Below are 16,016 nucleotides of genomic sequence, written 5' to 3'. Positions count from 1 at the left end.
GTGTGAAATTTAAAGTCAATGCACTTGTTCTGAGAAAACAAACAAAAACTTTAAATGCTGCGTCCAGAGAGCTGAAATAAAACAAATGGAAGTATTTTTTTTCCTTCCTGCACTAAACAGTGCAGTATATATGCAGGGAGATAAATAATAATAACAATAATAACAGTAATAATAATAATAGGATAATTCAGACAACTCACATTTATTTTTTGTTTGCTTATTTTTTTGTTTTTGTTGTTCTTGTTGTTCTTTCCTATATGTAAGCTATCATAAAAATTATAGGACAACTTCTTTTGGGACCCTGGATGTTACCAAATCCAACAAACCTCTCAAAACTAAAGACAGAAATGTTTGGTTGGGGCTTTGTGCAGTTCAGTTTTGAAAATCTCCAAGGATGAAAGTTCCACATGTCTCTAAGGGTAACCCAGTACTATGGTTAGCCTCTGTAGCAGTGATATTTTTTTCCTCATATCTAAATAGAATATCCTTTCAATATGTCTCTTGTCCTTTTCCTGTGCACCATGGAAAAAGTTTAACCCTATCTTTTCCATAGCCTTCTTCTATGTAGTCAAAGATCAGATGTTCCACCCAACCAACGCAAAATTTTTGAAACTTTAAATATATATTTTCTTTACTATATGTATAAACATATTTTCTATTTGATTCAGCTCCTCAAATAGCATAATTCTTATGAATGAGATCTTTAAAAGTTTATACTATTGTAAGTATAATAAACATCATTTACTGTAGTATCTTAAAGGTATAAACATTTTGGAAACTTGAAATATTGTTTACAGGTAAAGAGGAAGCACACCTTACATCTAACTAAAGCCAAGAATTTTCTGTTAGCTTGATATAAATCCTAATAGTCTAAACATTATTAGTCTGTGTGTTGAGTCTGTCACCACCACAGTCTGGATCTTCGTGTTTCAGTAAAAGAAAGAATAGTAATGTGCTTGGAATTGTTATTCAATGGCTTGAGCATGCTATGTCTACAAAGAAATAAGTCTGCAAATAAATCTTCCAACTCACAAATTTCAGTGTCAAGGAATTAAATAAGGGTTTGGTCCCATCTTAACGATTTGGTTGTAGATTAGATTAAAAAAAAAATAAAATAAAATAAAAAAAAGGAAGGGAGGGGAGGGAAAGATACTAAGATACTGTACCTACTACTCAGGTCTTGACACATCCAAATTGTGGGTATATAAGACGTTATTCTTAAATGTCTTAGGACAAGCAAGTTATCATGTACAAAAAGAAGACACATTCTACCATTCTACCATCTTTTCAGAGTCTTGGACTTAGTTCACCAAAATGTATGCAGGTGTGAACATAGTTGTACTAGGTTTCTCCAGTAAGCCACTACAGAAAAGGAGATACTTTCTGTGGACAAATCCTCTCATGTATGTGCTATTGATGCTTTAAGATTTGCTCCCTTTTTGAGGGAAGTTGTATAAAAACAGCTCTTGACATTTAAGAGTTGTTTGTCAGGTGACAACTTATTCAAGGTTAAAATGTGTCCATCATACAGTTTTGTCAAATAATTCTATTATGTATCCAGAGATTTTTGAGAAATTAGATTATTTTCTAAGAGGCACCTGTCAACTTAATTTTGAATTGATTTTTTTATGTAACTATAAATTTTTCAAAATTCTAATTAAGTACTATTAATAAATTAATTTAAAACCATAGTGTTAGCAACTTGATGTACCCAATAATAAAATATATTTTAGTGATGTTTATGATACAAATCAAGAGAAATATAGAAGTCCACTACTCTATTGAAATTCCAATTTTGATTTTATGTTACTATTTAATTAAAACATTCACAAAATATCTATATTTTGTTAGATTTTATCAAAAATCACTTATTCATTTTTTTCCTAATGTAGCCAACTTGGTAATATTTGCAAAATAGAATTCAGAAGTTGGAATATTTAAATATTTATATAAATATATGTTTCTTTTTGGAAGTATAGTTTTGAGATGGCAAGAAGGAACTTTAGGTGAAGATGAATCAATAATACATTTTGAATCAGTCTTTTAAAGTAGAAGTATTATGAGCTTGGTCAACATTTGAATTTCAGAAATTGTATGGACAGACTTTTCTGTTCAACTTCTTTCTTGTTCTTATCATAACAAGTTTTTACATTTACCTGGTGTGAATCCCTCTTCAGTTTACTCCCATTGTTTCTTGGTCTCTGTGCATCACTGAAAAGAGAGCACCTCTGTTGTTTCCCTGTAGACACTGGGAGCTGGTGTTATCATCCCCTGAAGCTGCCTCTTCTCTGGACTGTACCAGACCTATTTCCTGAGCCTCATCTGTGCTCCAGTCCTGACAGTCCTGGTGATTCTTTGCTGAATTCACTTTAGTTTATCAATATATTTTTGGGAGGGGTGCCCAGAGCAGGAATTGTTACATTGTGCTACACAGAAACTAGCCGAACCATAAGAGGAGGATTGGAGGACAGACCTCTCCCTTCCAGGATGACTATGAAATTCAACCTTCCCTTCATCTTGCTCTGATTTCAGCAATGTTCTGCATTTCCTTAGATTGCAGCAAACATCTCAGAACACAGGAAAGTTTCTATTTTCCATGCTGTGGTGTGGATGTGTGCTGCTCATTCCTAGATCACTATCTTCATCTGCTTTCATGAAGGCTACTTTCTAGATGGGTCTTTCACATCCTGCCCACTGCACTCCTCATCCAAGAGGGTACCACTTGGCCAGTGGGTGCCAAGGGGAGAGCCATCTCTTCCTCCCCTCAGCTGATGTTAATGGCACTAGGTGCTGAAACCAGGATGAGTCAAACAGCCTTCCTCCCCACCTCATTTTATCAGAACAGAAATTAATATGTTTTGCACAGTACATTGCCATCAGATAAATAAAACAAGTACTGCTTTACATTTTTAGGTAATGGTCACATTCCTATTTTACACATTAGCATAATCATCTGTGATCATTCTGCCGTGTTACTAGAAAATGTATGCTTTTCCAATTGGAAACTCTTCAGCACAGTGTTACTCAGATGAAGAACACTCACAAGAGGATATACAGCTGTAGGCCAACACCCCTGTTTCTGATAATCTCACTGAAATGCAATCTATTAACTGTTAACATAATTCTTTAATTATTTATTCAGGTGTTGCAAAACAAAAGGAAACAAAACTTATTGCATTAAATTCCTTACAGATAACACCTTTCATCCCCCTTTACCTGCTTCAACTTCACTCCAGACTCCTCCTGCCCCTTTACAGTCTCCACTCTTGCCTTGCTGAGTGCTGCTGAGTACTGCCCCATCTCACACTCAGAACCACTGGCAAGGAGGATGGGGGTTAGCATCTGCTGGTTTCCATTTTTTCCTGATCCTTGTTTCCCATGCTTCTCCTTTGCTCCAGCATGGGTTCTTCCAGGGGCCACGCAAAGGGGTGTAGATTATTATACTTTTCATTGTATCAGCTGTTCCCCTTTATGGGTCTCCAGTGCTGTCACCCACCCAAGGCAGCTGTTGCCCTTTTCCACTTGTGTCTGAACAGAGGCTGCTCAAACAATTGTGTTGGTGTTGGTAGTGTTTTCTCAATAGCATCACTCATTTTTGTGATTCTGTCTCAGAAGAGGCAATTTAGGAGGTAATTTATTCCATTTAACTTCTGCAAGAGCACAGTTTAAGCTCCTCACCTTTTTAGCTGCAGAAGCTATTATTTGATTTTTTTTTGCTGGCTGTCAAATCTGTATAAATTGTACAGTTATACTGAACATAGAAGTGCAAAATGAAGGATTTGAGGATGTGAATCATGTCATTTTATTTTATTCCTGGGTTTATTTGGGATCTAAAATCCCTGTGAGTTTTACAAGTCACAGCACTAAGCCAAAGCAAACAAATCTTCATTGTCCTTAAGAGATGTTTTATGTCCCTTTCTTCAAAAGAAGGATCAATTTTATGTAAGTCATTAATGACAAATCATCAAAACTATCCTTAAAGATTTTCACTCAAAGAATGTTTAGTAATTATTTCATTTACATTTCTGAACACCATCAGGCTATTCTGAAGATAATTTACAGGGAAAGCTAGTGTGTGCAAAGTAGTATTCTTTAACAGAGAGAAATCTGCTAGAAAATGACATTGCCTATGGAGCTCCTTACAAATATTTTTGTGTTGATCTATGTCATTTATTATTGAATTTATTTTCAAATTTCACAGATAACTATACAGCAGACTTTAAAACTGACTAAGTTTTTCACATAGCAGGTTACATAAGTTCTTCATTCTGATAATTTTCCTTTAAAAGATCAGAAATATTTTATGCTAATAAAACAGTAAACAGGAGTTGTGGTAATATTTTATGCTAATAAAACAATAAACAGTAGCTGTGGTGAGTTTTAATATTACAGTAGAATTTGACATATTAATCTTAGTTGACCTTACAAAAGAAAAAAAATATATATATATATTTGAAAACACTGAATCACAGAATGGTTAAGGTTGGAAAGGACTTCTAGAGACATTCTCATCTAGAGAGGGCCTAGAGACCCCCTGCTTAAGCAAGAAACACCTAGAACAAGTTTCCCAGGACTGTGTCCATGTGGCTTTTGTAGGTCTCCAAGGAGGGAGACCACAATGTCTCTGGGCAATCCATTTCAGTCCTCCATCATGTACCATCATGTACTGTGGAGAAATGCTTCCAGAACTTCTTGTGTTCTAGTTTGTTCCCATTACCTCTTGCCTTGGCACTGGGGTCCACTGAAAAGAGCCTGGCTCCATTGTCTTTGCAGCCTCCTTTAAGGTATTTATACATATTGATAAGATACATAGTTAGTGTTACCTGTTCGCCTATACTAATTATTTGCAAAATCATTGGAGTTTCTCAAAGAATTGATTGCTTTTAATTTAAAGATATTTTGTGACCTTTGACAAGGTAGTTATTAATGTGTATATTTAAAAGAACTAATTACTGTTACATGATTAAAAGGGGACAGTAGAATGCTGACTGCTTTAGGCTGCTCATCCAATTTGCCTGACATAAGCCTTCCTAAAATTTAGATGAGCAGACCACATTACGTCTGGAGTTGTACCTGAACTACACTAAGTGAGTAGTGTCCCATGAATCCATAGAGTGTGTGTGGCTAAGATCATAGTACAGAATAATTGCTACAGGTCATCTCAGCTTTTCTTGATGGATTCCTTCTAAAGTGTCTCTGCTTGCTCATAACTTTTATTAGCTGCTATAAAATCATTGTTTTAACTAGGCAAGCTGATACACTGTTTCTTACATTATTCTTAAGACTAAATAACAGACGTCAATTACTCCATGAAGTTGAGTTATACACTTAAGTTCAACTGCTCAATGCACTATAAATATCTAGATAGATCAGATGACAGGATGCATTGTGTGCCAAATTACAATTTGATTAATAATGCAATCTCATTGAACTGTCACTGAAATCAGTGAATTTGCATGGTCTATAAATCACTCATAGCATTGCCTGTCTTTGATAATCTGTCTTCTTGAAAATTACAGTTCAATGTTCATGTAATTTTACTGTTAATAGTACCAAAACCTAGGTGAATAAGCAGAAAATAAAGTTTAAATAAGAGAGGACTAACTAGAGAAAAATATTTTCAAAATTCAATATGAAAAAAGGAATAATGAACAGCAAACAAGGAAGATGTTCATGTGTTTAGAAAACAAAATTTTACAAAATTATTTTTTACCAGAAATTACACAAATCTTTCTTCCTTTTCATGGCATTTAATAAGAAAATAAAAAATAGCATGTATTTTTGTATAAAATTAGAAACCTGTGTATGCCCAGAAAAAGCTGAAGAAAACCCTTCTAAACCTTTATACTCTCATAATCATCACTCACATCATAATAGCAGAGATACTCCCTCTCCTTATGAACCCTCATGCATATTCAAATAGAGATCTTCATCTGAATTCTTAATACCTCAAAAAGCTTTTCTAAGCCAAGTCCCCACTTGCATATCACTTTGAAAAATCTTCCCCTTGCAGCATATGGTTAAGATCAGAGAAGTATGTTTGCAAAAGTGACATCTTGGCAGAGTGCATACTTTTTGCATTTATGCCTTTGTATCAAATTTGCAAGTTTGACGGCTAGATAAATTTTCTGAATATGTGATAAAATAAATTTAATTTGCTTTTTGAAAATAGGGAGTAGGTATTTTAAAAGAGTATTTTTTCTTTAAATGCCATCCATATTTGCTATGTATTTGGAACTGCATAATTTCAGACTGTACCAAGTCTTACCCAAGTATTGTCTTGTCATCACGCCTTTGTATCATTCCTATTCTCCTCCATGTTTGGTAACTGGAAATTAAAAGAAATAGTATGCAGTTCTTTCAAGGCCTTTAGTTGCTTAGCTGCTGTTTAGGTACTACATTTTGATTGCAGTGATTGTAATGGTAGATACTTAAGTATATTTGAGGATTTGCATCTCAGTAGTTTGACAGAGGTAATTCAGAAAGCTGTGGCAAGGTAAAGAAATAGAGAAATATGGATTCTGAGTACAGAAATTACTGCAAAGTTTATCTTTCTCCTCTTTCTCCCTTGTTCATATATTGTCATTAAACTTGTCACCTAGTGATACAAGTTAGTCTTCATAAATATTTTCTCTCTTACTAGTTATTCTTTTATTTGTTATGTCAGAGCTGACATCTAAACAATTCTGCTGTTTGAATGTGATAGAAATATAGAATATTGAGTATAGAGATACAGCTGCTAAAAGAAGACTCTATAGAAACAGTTATTAAATTAATTTTATTTGTAAGTGTTTTATGCACTCTGAAGTAAACTCCTGTTGAAGTCAACTCCTGTTCAGTGTTTCTCAGCCTTCTTGAAGGCCTGTTATCTTTTCCAGTGACTTCACAGTCTAAGGTACCAAACATTTTCATGATGTTTAATAAACATTGATGTTATTTAGCCCTTTCCCAGACAGGCTTTCCCTTAGCCTTTGAGGATCTGACTACAAGACTAGTACCAAAACAAAACAAAATAAAACAAAAACAAACAACAAACAACCAACTAACCAACTAAACAACCAACCAACTGAAAAATATATAAATTATACTATAGATGAAGTGATAAATGAACCCAGCAAAATAATTCTGTTGGTTATTGGGCTAATACTTGCATTACAAAGGCTAAGAACATATATGGTATGCTTTTAGTTACATTAAGAACATTTAAATATTAGTATCACTTTAATCACTTTGCTACACGAATCAGACCAAAATATGTGATGTTTTCTCAAGGCTTGTTGATGGTGACAAAATTACATTTTGGCAAAAATCCCTAAGCAGAGATTTCTGAGCTCAGAAATAGCAGACTTGATCATTGACAGCCTCTATTTTTAAACACGCTCTCTATTTATTCTCTTAACTATTAATATAGTAGAGCAATGTTTTTAATGAACAGCTTTTATATTACTGGGAACTAGGCTAGGTTTCTCCATAACTCATTTGTGAAAAGCAAAAATAATGAGTTCTGTAGTTCAACATTTTTCAAAAGTATTTCTGTTTTTGAGTCTGAGGGAAAGCTATTCCAAAATCTCTAGTGTTGCATGATACTCCTAATCTCCTGCTTTGAACTTGTTATATGTATTGAAAAATTATTCCACATATTACTGTTTGTCTTCCCAGATTACATAAGCTTAATTCATTTAGCTAAAAAAATTTATCTTTAAGAACATTTTCAAAACAGCAGATGATAAAACATGTAAATAAATATTAAATGTAACTATAAAGGTCCTTCAAAGTAATTTAGAAAGTATTTTCCACATTGTTTTAATGGAAATTTTCCTTTTGAGAACTAATAATTAAAAATTATTCTCCTGATGCTCCTCAATGCATAAAACCCAAACTTCATTATTACCTTTCATATACTGTTTTAGTTTTATTCCTTTCACAGTAAGGAAACTGATCATGTAATGTGTTGAGGCTCCTCAGTTTTGTTTACTTATTGCATTCTAAATGCACTGGTTAAGTAATAAGATTAAACCCAAGAAGTGTTTTTACTTTAGGTGGTCTATGCGTATACATAATAATCTAACAAAACTTTTAAGGGACAAAGCCTGCTGTTTTAAACTCCTAAAAATTACTATAATTAAGAGGTCTGTTACATTTATTTAAATTTTTCTTCCTTAGGATCGATCAGTCAGAATTCTTTATAGCTTTTGTTCTGTGATGCTATACTCCTTGAAAAAAAAAAAAAAAAAAAAAAAAAAAAAAATCCTTGTTAATTTTTCAGCAATATTGGCTGTTTATTTCAGGTTTCAGGGCACATTTTATTTGTGTTAACGTTCTAATTAAGCAGAAGCAAGAATTGCTTTTCAGGTACATGTATGTCTCAGACATTTGGCTAATAAACAGAATAAGTGAGATAAAAAGTGGGATATGGTATTTCCATCCAGTAAAAAGGTTTTTCCATATAAGTTATCTAAAAACACCACATTCAGGATCAATTTTATTAACTCACAGAAATATTTTTGATATGATATCCTCAAAAACAATTTTTGAATTATTAGGCATATTATACCTGTAAACTAGAAAATACACAACAATTCAGTCATTTTCTCTTACCTTAGTAAAGAATGAAGTTTTTCCAACATAAGATTGTACATTAGAAAATGGAAACTTGGAAACTTATTTTGAAAAGAAAAACAAACAAACAAACAAAAAAAGTATTTCAATGGTTGCATTTGAAAGAAATTATGAATAAAAAAAAAAAAAAAAAAAAAAGAGAGACAAAAGAAAAGAAAAGGAAAGGAAAGGAAAGGAAAGGAAAGGAAAGGAAAGGAAAGGAAAGGAAAGGAAAGGAAAGGAAAGGAAAGGAAAGGAAAGGAAAGGAAAGGAAAGGAAAGGAAAGGAAAGGAAAGGAAAGGAAAGGAAAGGAAAGGAAAGGAAAGGAAAGGAAAGGAAAGGAAAGAAAAGAAAAGAAAAGAAAAGAAAAGAAAAGAAAAGAAAAGAAAAGAAAAGAAAAGAAAAGAAAAGAAAAGAAAAGAAAAGAAAAGAAAAGAAAAGAAAAGAAAAGAAATTACTCTGATGTAAACATTTTTATGGTGAAATTGTGAAATTGTCTTGCGTCTGACATTTGGGAAATCTTCCAGGAATGGCTTTCTTTTGAAAACTGATCAGCTGTTTGAGAGTTTGAAAAGATTATTGAAGAAAAGTACTTAATCATCTCTAACGAGTCACAAAAATACAATTACAATAATACAAGTAGCGTAAATTGGATAGGATTCTCATGCTTCTTTCAGTATGATGTGGCTGCTGCACATCATGTGTAGACTGTGTGTAATATGGGTTAAACTCAATTTATTTTGTGACAACATTTTTGGTTAGAGCAAAAGAACTCATTAAATTTTTGCATGATATTGTAAAATGAGTGGAACAATGCTAATAAAAATAATAAAAAGTAGGTTATAAAAATATGTGCTGACTAAAATAATTTGAAGTAATTAAAAACTAAAGGAACTACTCATTAACACTGAAGTTTCAAGTATTTCAAGTACAACTTGTTAAAAAAATGAAATAATTGGTCACCTAAAAGATAGCAACATTATTTTTTCAACGAGAAGGGTGATTTTAATGACATTTAAGTTTTGTTTTGTTTTGTTTTGTTTTTCACAGCTGAGGACGCTTGTGGAGGAACTATGAGAGGATCCAGTGGTATCATATCAAGCCCCAACTTTCCTAATGAGTATCATAATAATGCAGATTGCACATGGACAATTGTGGCAGAGCCTGGGGATACTATCTCACTCATATTTACAGATTTCCAAATGGAAGAAAAATATGATTATTTGGAAGTAGAAGGTTCTGAACCACCTACAATATGGTAAGCTACACACTAAAATTTTAATTTGGTAAAAAACAAGGGAAGGAAAATGTGGAAGGATAACTTTTGTGACTTTTGCCTTTCTTAATATATCAAGCTTTTTTAAAGCTAAAAAAGGGGGAGAGGGCAGACAGTTGTTACTGTTGCACATATTGATATATATGATGTATATTCATATTCTAACTGCATCTGTAAAATAATTTCAAAATATATTCCAAGAGTGGAATGTTGATATGAAAGGCACTGTAGACTTGTTCAGCTACTTGTTTGCTGATCTATCCATTCTAACCATATTAACCATATTAATTTTTAACCATATTAAAAAATGTATATTTTAAGACAGATTGGAAAGGGCTGTTGTGATGGTAAGGATTGGTGGAACCTTCAGGGAATTACAGGATGTCAGAAGGTGAATGGTGTCTTTTCAGCACAGAGCTGGGGAAAGAGCTGGTTTACACCTGTTGGTCACAGTTCTCTCTAGAGGAGTTTCTGCATGGAGAGCTATATATGTAGTCACATTTTATAATACGGTGGGGATATTGTCAGTATTGCACTTATGAAAATGAGTGTACAAATGTCCACATTTTCATCCTGATCTTAGATACAACACCCTGGGTAGCCATAACACTTTTTGTCTTTATTTTAGTTGTATATATGCTATGTTCTATTTGTAGCTAATTTCTATTTGTTTATTGACTTTGAAGTAGCAAGAATATTTTTTCTAGGCTGGCGTCTGCAATTCCTGATCTCAGTGTAACTGCATTGCATAATACAAGGAGAAGAAATAGCAGTATACAAACTCTTTCAAGATCAGACTCACTTCATTTGGAAAAAAAAAAAAAATGCAGTAACTGATGCATTCTGTGTTTTTCTGGCCTGGTAGTTTTATGGCACCAACATCACACTCCTCTGAAGAGATGTGAATATCAAAAATCCTTGTGTGTTGTATTGGTTTAAATATATTATCAGTTCACAAAGAAGGGGAGGTACACAAAACCATAAATAACATTGATGCTTTCCAGGAAAATCTTAAGTTCCTAACTGGTTTACATATCTCATTATGAGAGATATGCAAAATAGGTAGATGCATTTGATAACAAGCAATTGGCTAGCCCTTGTCAGTAGAGCCTTATTTTCTAATTTTTTAATTAAAATAAAAAAACTAACCAAAACACAAACCCAGTAAACTACATTAATTCAAATTTTATAAGAAAATATGGCATATTAGGCTATATTGTTTTGAAAACAAAACTCAATTTCTATAACTGATGCGTATAAAATATATTCCTTATTATGTCAGTGCATAGTAGAATTTTATACTCTGAATTTTAGCTTTACTGAATAGTCTTTTATAATTTGTTAATTCATACTGCCACCTACATAGTTAATTACCTGAATTAGACTACTACTGAATTGCAATTTATTTCTCAGTCTGTTAAACTGAAATCTTTTGAGCTAACTGTCAACTAAAAAAAAATTAAAACAATAAATTACAATAATAATTAGTAACACCAATGACATATTGACAATATGAACCATCTGAATAGCTAAATGTGCATTTTATTATATTTGAATGCATTTTATGTATTCAGTCATGAGCTTCAAACAATGACCTTTTTTTTTTTTTTGAAAAAGGCTTTGTCTATACTGAAATGATATAACAAGATTACTTTATAAGTGGAAATTCTCATATTATCTATTTACAAAACAAAAAATTGCAATGCTAGTTCAATAATTTCTCATGTGGAGAAGCAGATTGAGAGTACATTCTTTTTTTAGATTGTCATTTATATTCCCCAAATTAGACTGATGTATTCAGTTATGTAAAATTATCCCCCCCATATGCTGGGAAAAATAGATTTGGAAATCTTAATTAACAACAATTTGTTAATTAGATTTACAGTGGTTATATTTTATATCCCCTTAGAATATAGCTTCAGGTTTAGTTCATGACATTTTAATTTATAAACTGTACAAATGAGTACAGTCCTAAAACTAAAACCAGACTCTTGATTTTTATTTATTTATTTATTTGTTATTCTGTAAAACAAATAGCGCCTGATTTGTAAAATTACTAAAAACATATTGGTTGATTTGGATAGTAGTAGTATAGAATCATTTCTTAAACATTTTGTTGCTTTACATGACTATTATACCTACTGATTTAAAACAACAACAAAACTATTCTCCTTCAGCACACCTAATTGTATAACAAAATAATTTCTGTTTCTAGGAAAAACAATGAACAAGAATATATTTAAAATTGATAGTCCAGGGTTATCCAGCAGAAATGTCTAGGAATTCTTCTTGAAGTGCTAACTTTCCATAAGCTTCCACTCAGTCATTGTGATATTTCAGTTATTCCAGGTCTTTTATTTGAGAAAATCTTAACAGGACATTTTCATTAAATACTGTGAAAAATTACACAGATACCTTTCAGTCTTTTTCTGTCTGGTGTCAAGGCCTTATTCTGACATTTCATAATTTCAAGAAAGATGATTGATTTTATTTTATTTTATTTATTTATTTTATCATTTTGGAAGTGAAATTGACAGAATATTAATAGTTTAAGGAAACTATTTTTCTCAACTTTTTTTTTTCTCAACAGAACAAAAAACTGAAATGAGATCTAATGAAACATTCCTTTTTATCTAAATGAAAAGTTAGGATTTGAGATACTCATTGGTGAAAAAAAAGTAGCAATTTCATTTTGAGACAATTTTTCCAGTATATGGAAGTTCAGTTAAACATTCAGAGAGTTTCTGAAAATACATGAGTTTTCTAACATTTATGTTTAGGACACTTACAATTTTTCAGTCTCTTGTTTTGCTATTGTTCATTTTAAATCAAATAGTTTATACTCAGTGTGTAAAAAACTGGAATGATTCTCTAGGCTGCTTTGATGTGGTTGTCTTCAATTCCAGCACATACTTTACTCTAAATTGTTATAACAGCTGTTAAGACTAGTTAAACTGTATAGAATGGTAGAAGCTCCCTCCCAGAACTGGTGCTGCAGAACACAGCACTGTATGGGCTGTTGCAGGGAAAGTTAACTCTATTCCAAGCAGACCCAGTACAAATATATATTTCACATTGTCATGCATTAGGAATGGTCATGCATTCCTAATGGATGACAATGTGAAATATATATTAGTATTCCTAAGAATGCATTAAATATATCTTTTATTCTCAGTTATGGTTTAATTTAGTTATTTTTGAAAACCAAATTGATAATTTCTCTTCCTACATATTTGGAGCTTGCTTTTTACAAAAAGATTATGCAAGAGTATTAGACTAATTGAATTTGAAATGATTATTAGTTTTGAATGAACCCATGCATTTTGGTAAGTATACTGGAAAGTGATTACTATTTGCTATTTCTAATAGAAGGCAGTAGTTGTCATTACATTTTAGGCTTACTGCTCTCATTCAGAGAGCTATTGTGATAGTCTGAATTAGGATCACTTTTTTTTTTTTTTTTTTTTTTTTTCCAAAGAGCATATAATTACGCAACTACCTTATTATTTGTTAACATGAAGATGTGCATTAATGTTAAGGTGTTTGAGAGCATAGCAGGATGTCTCAACTGCTGTAAAGAAAATGTACTCCACTTCTGCCTTGACAAAAGGAAAAAAATCCAAAGTATTCAGATCTGTTCTCTCTGTGTAGGAATGCACTTCTAAGAAAAGCTGTGCAGTTTTAACATTTGACCCACCACTGGCATGTTCATACAAAATATTTTCTCAGTTCGCAAAGAGAAATTTCAAATAAGATGCAATTACTCTTTCTAAAGCAAAATAACTCACATCTCTCTTACTGACAGTGTATTCTTGGGAATTTCAAAATATATGCTATTTGACCTTGCTAAGATGTAAGGGACACTTAGAATTTTTCATAGTAAATTGAAGTATTGGATTGTCTAGATCATTACTCTGTATCTGGTTTTAAGTTAAATTATCGTGTTTTCCTGTAGAAATCTAGATACAACCAATGTAAAATGGCATATATCAAATAATTATGGAATCTTAGAGTGGCTCAGGTGGGAAAGGACTTTAAAGATCTAGTTCCACCCCCCCTGCCATAGGTAGCGACGCCACCCAGTGGCGTCAGTTTCCCAGGGCTCCCTCTAAGCTGGTCTTGAACACACCTCCACAAACGGGGCATCCACAGCCTCTCCGGGCAACCTGTTCCCGTGCCTCACCACACTCTGAGTGAAGAATTTCCTCCTAATCTCTAATCTCCCCTCTTTTAGTTTAAAACCATTCCCCCCTTGTCCTGTCATTATCTGATTGAGCAAAGATTTGCTCTCAATTTTTTTGTATGTCCCTTTTAAGTTCTGAAAAGCTGCAAAGATCACTCCAGACCACACCCATGCAGCACAAGTTCCCTGCAGCCTGTGGAGAGGACCATTATGGAGCAGATCTCCATGCTGCAGCCCATGAAGAGCTCATGTTGGAGCAGGTGGATGTGGCCTGAAAGAGGCTGCAGCCCACAGAGAGCCCCCACAGAAGCAGACTCTGGACTGGACCTGCAGCCTGTGAACCTGCACACTGAATCAGTCTGTTCCTGAAGAATTGACCATATGATACAAAACCATATTGGAACAATTATTGAAAAACTGCTGCCTGTGAGAAGCCCATCTTGAATCAGTTTAGGAAGGATGGCATCCCATGGGAGAGACTCCACAATGGAGCAGGGAAAGTGAAGATCAAGGAGAAGCAGAGATGAAGCATTATGCACTGACTTCAACCCCCTATTCCCTATTCCCCTGTGCTGATCAAAGGAGGTAGAGACGATGAAAGAGGAAGAATGTGTTTTTAGTTAAATTTTAGTTTCTCACTGCTTTAGTCTGTTAGTAATAGGCAGTAAATTATATTAATCTCCCTATGCTGAATCTGTTTTGCCCATGAAGGTAATTGGTGAGCAATCTCCCAGGCCTTAGCCCTTGAACCTTTTTTCGTCATATTTTCTCCCCAAACAATTTTTTTTCTTTTTTTCTTGAGGAGGAGGAGGGGAAGTGAGAGAATGGTGATTGATGGGCAGCTATGCTCTGTGTGAAACCACCACAGTGAGACAGCTGCTTGTTAGATTACAGTGTGTAAATGGTTCACATATGGAGTCAAACATGGTCACAGAGTTAGGCAGATTCATTGTGCTACAAATTAACACTTTACATGGACACAAAGTGATCCTGCTTTTGAAAATTAAGTTCCCACTCCAATTTCCAGTTCATCCCCACCTCTTGGCCCAGGCATTTGTATACTAACAAAGAAATTGCACCAGGAAGTGATACAGATGAAAAATAACCTTTTTTTTTTTTTTGCTGTTGTTGTTGTTCCAATGTTACTGAGAAGGTAGCACAAGAGTTGAGAAGAACATTGAGGCACATTGGGTGTGGAAGGCTGGTTCCTGAAGGAATAGGACCACTTTATTTTCAAAACAAGGCCTGAACTGTTTTGGTCTCAGGTACTGTAGATTGAGTGACAACATCCATAAAGAGATGCAAATTTTTAACCTGGTAAGCATAGACTTCACATAGTTGATTTCCTTTACAGTTAGAAATTTATTCTCATGACGGTGTGCAGTATTTGATTCCAATTAAGGTAAACAATGTTAAGAAGGCAGCATTTTTTGTTGTTGTTGTTTTTGAAAAGAAAAAAAAAAGTATATAATGGTAGTAAAATGCACTTTTCTTGAAGTGAGTTAAGATTTCTGAAATCACTCCTAATTTCTTACCTTTCCTATGTTCATGAGTAGCGCAAAAGTGAACAAGCCTTATCTGAATATGCATGGTTTTATGATGATGGTGGTGCTACTTAATATGTATGAAGTTATTTTCATCTGAAGTCAAAGAGCTATCCAAAAGCAATTTTCAAATGAGCAGTTATACACCTGACAGACTTTCTTGGTACATTCTACTCGACAGAGATAGGATTGGATCCATTTCCCAAAGTCTTACCAACATTCAGAAACAAATTGAAAGAACTGTCAAGACTCCTTACCCAGTAGGAAAGTATTCTTGTTTTTCTACCATCCCACTTGTGCAAAGATTTAATCACTGCTGTCTCTGCACTTCCATGGCCCCTTTAAACCCTCCTTGGATGAAGCAGCCCTGAGTGCTTCTAGTATTGCTTATCTGTAACTTTTTTACTTTTTTTTT

General features: G+C 33.5%; 1 protein-coding gene across 3 annotated transcripts in view; it reads left to right on the top strand.

Moving 5' to 3' along the window:
• CSMD3 (CUB and Sushi multiple domains 3) overlaps positions 1-16,016 on the top strand; it is a gene marked incomplete at both ends in the record, with an annotated part of 682,849 nt that overhangs the window by 180,624 nt on the left and 486,209 nt on the right. For all 3 annotated transcript variants that reach the window (XM_082754088.1, XM_082754087.1, XM_082754086.1), the window contains one exon: positions 9,649-9,856. In XM_082754088.1, coding sequence (XP_082610214.1) covers positions 9,649-9,856 — 208 coding nt within the window. The remainder of the gene's footprint in view (positions 1-9,648; positions 9,857-16,016) is intronic.

Source organism: Aythya marila (assembly GCF_965140915.1).
Source record: "Aythya marila genome assembly, chromosome: 2".
NCBI classification, from domain to species: Eukaryota; Metazoa; Chordata; class Aves; order Anseriformes; family Anatidae; genus Aythya; species Aythya marila.
Note: the sequence above shows the minus strand (reverse complement) of the source record. Positions and strands in the feature narration are given on the sequence as shown.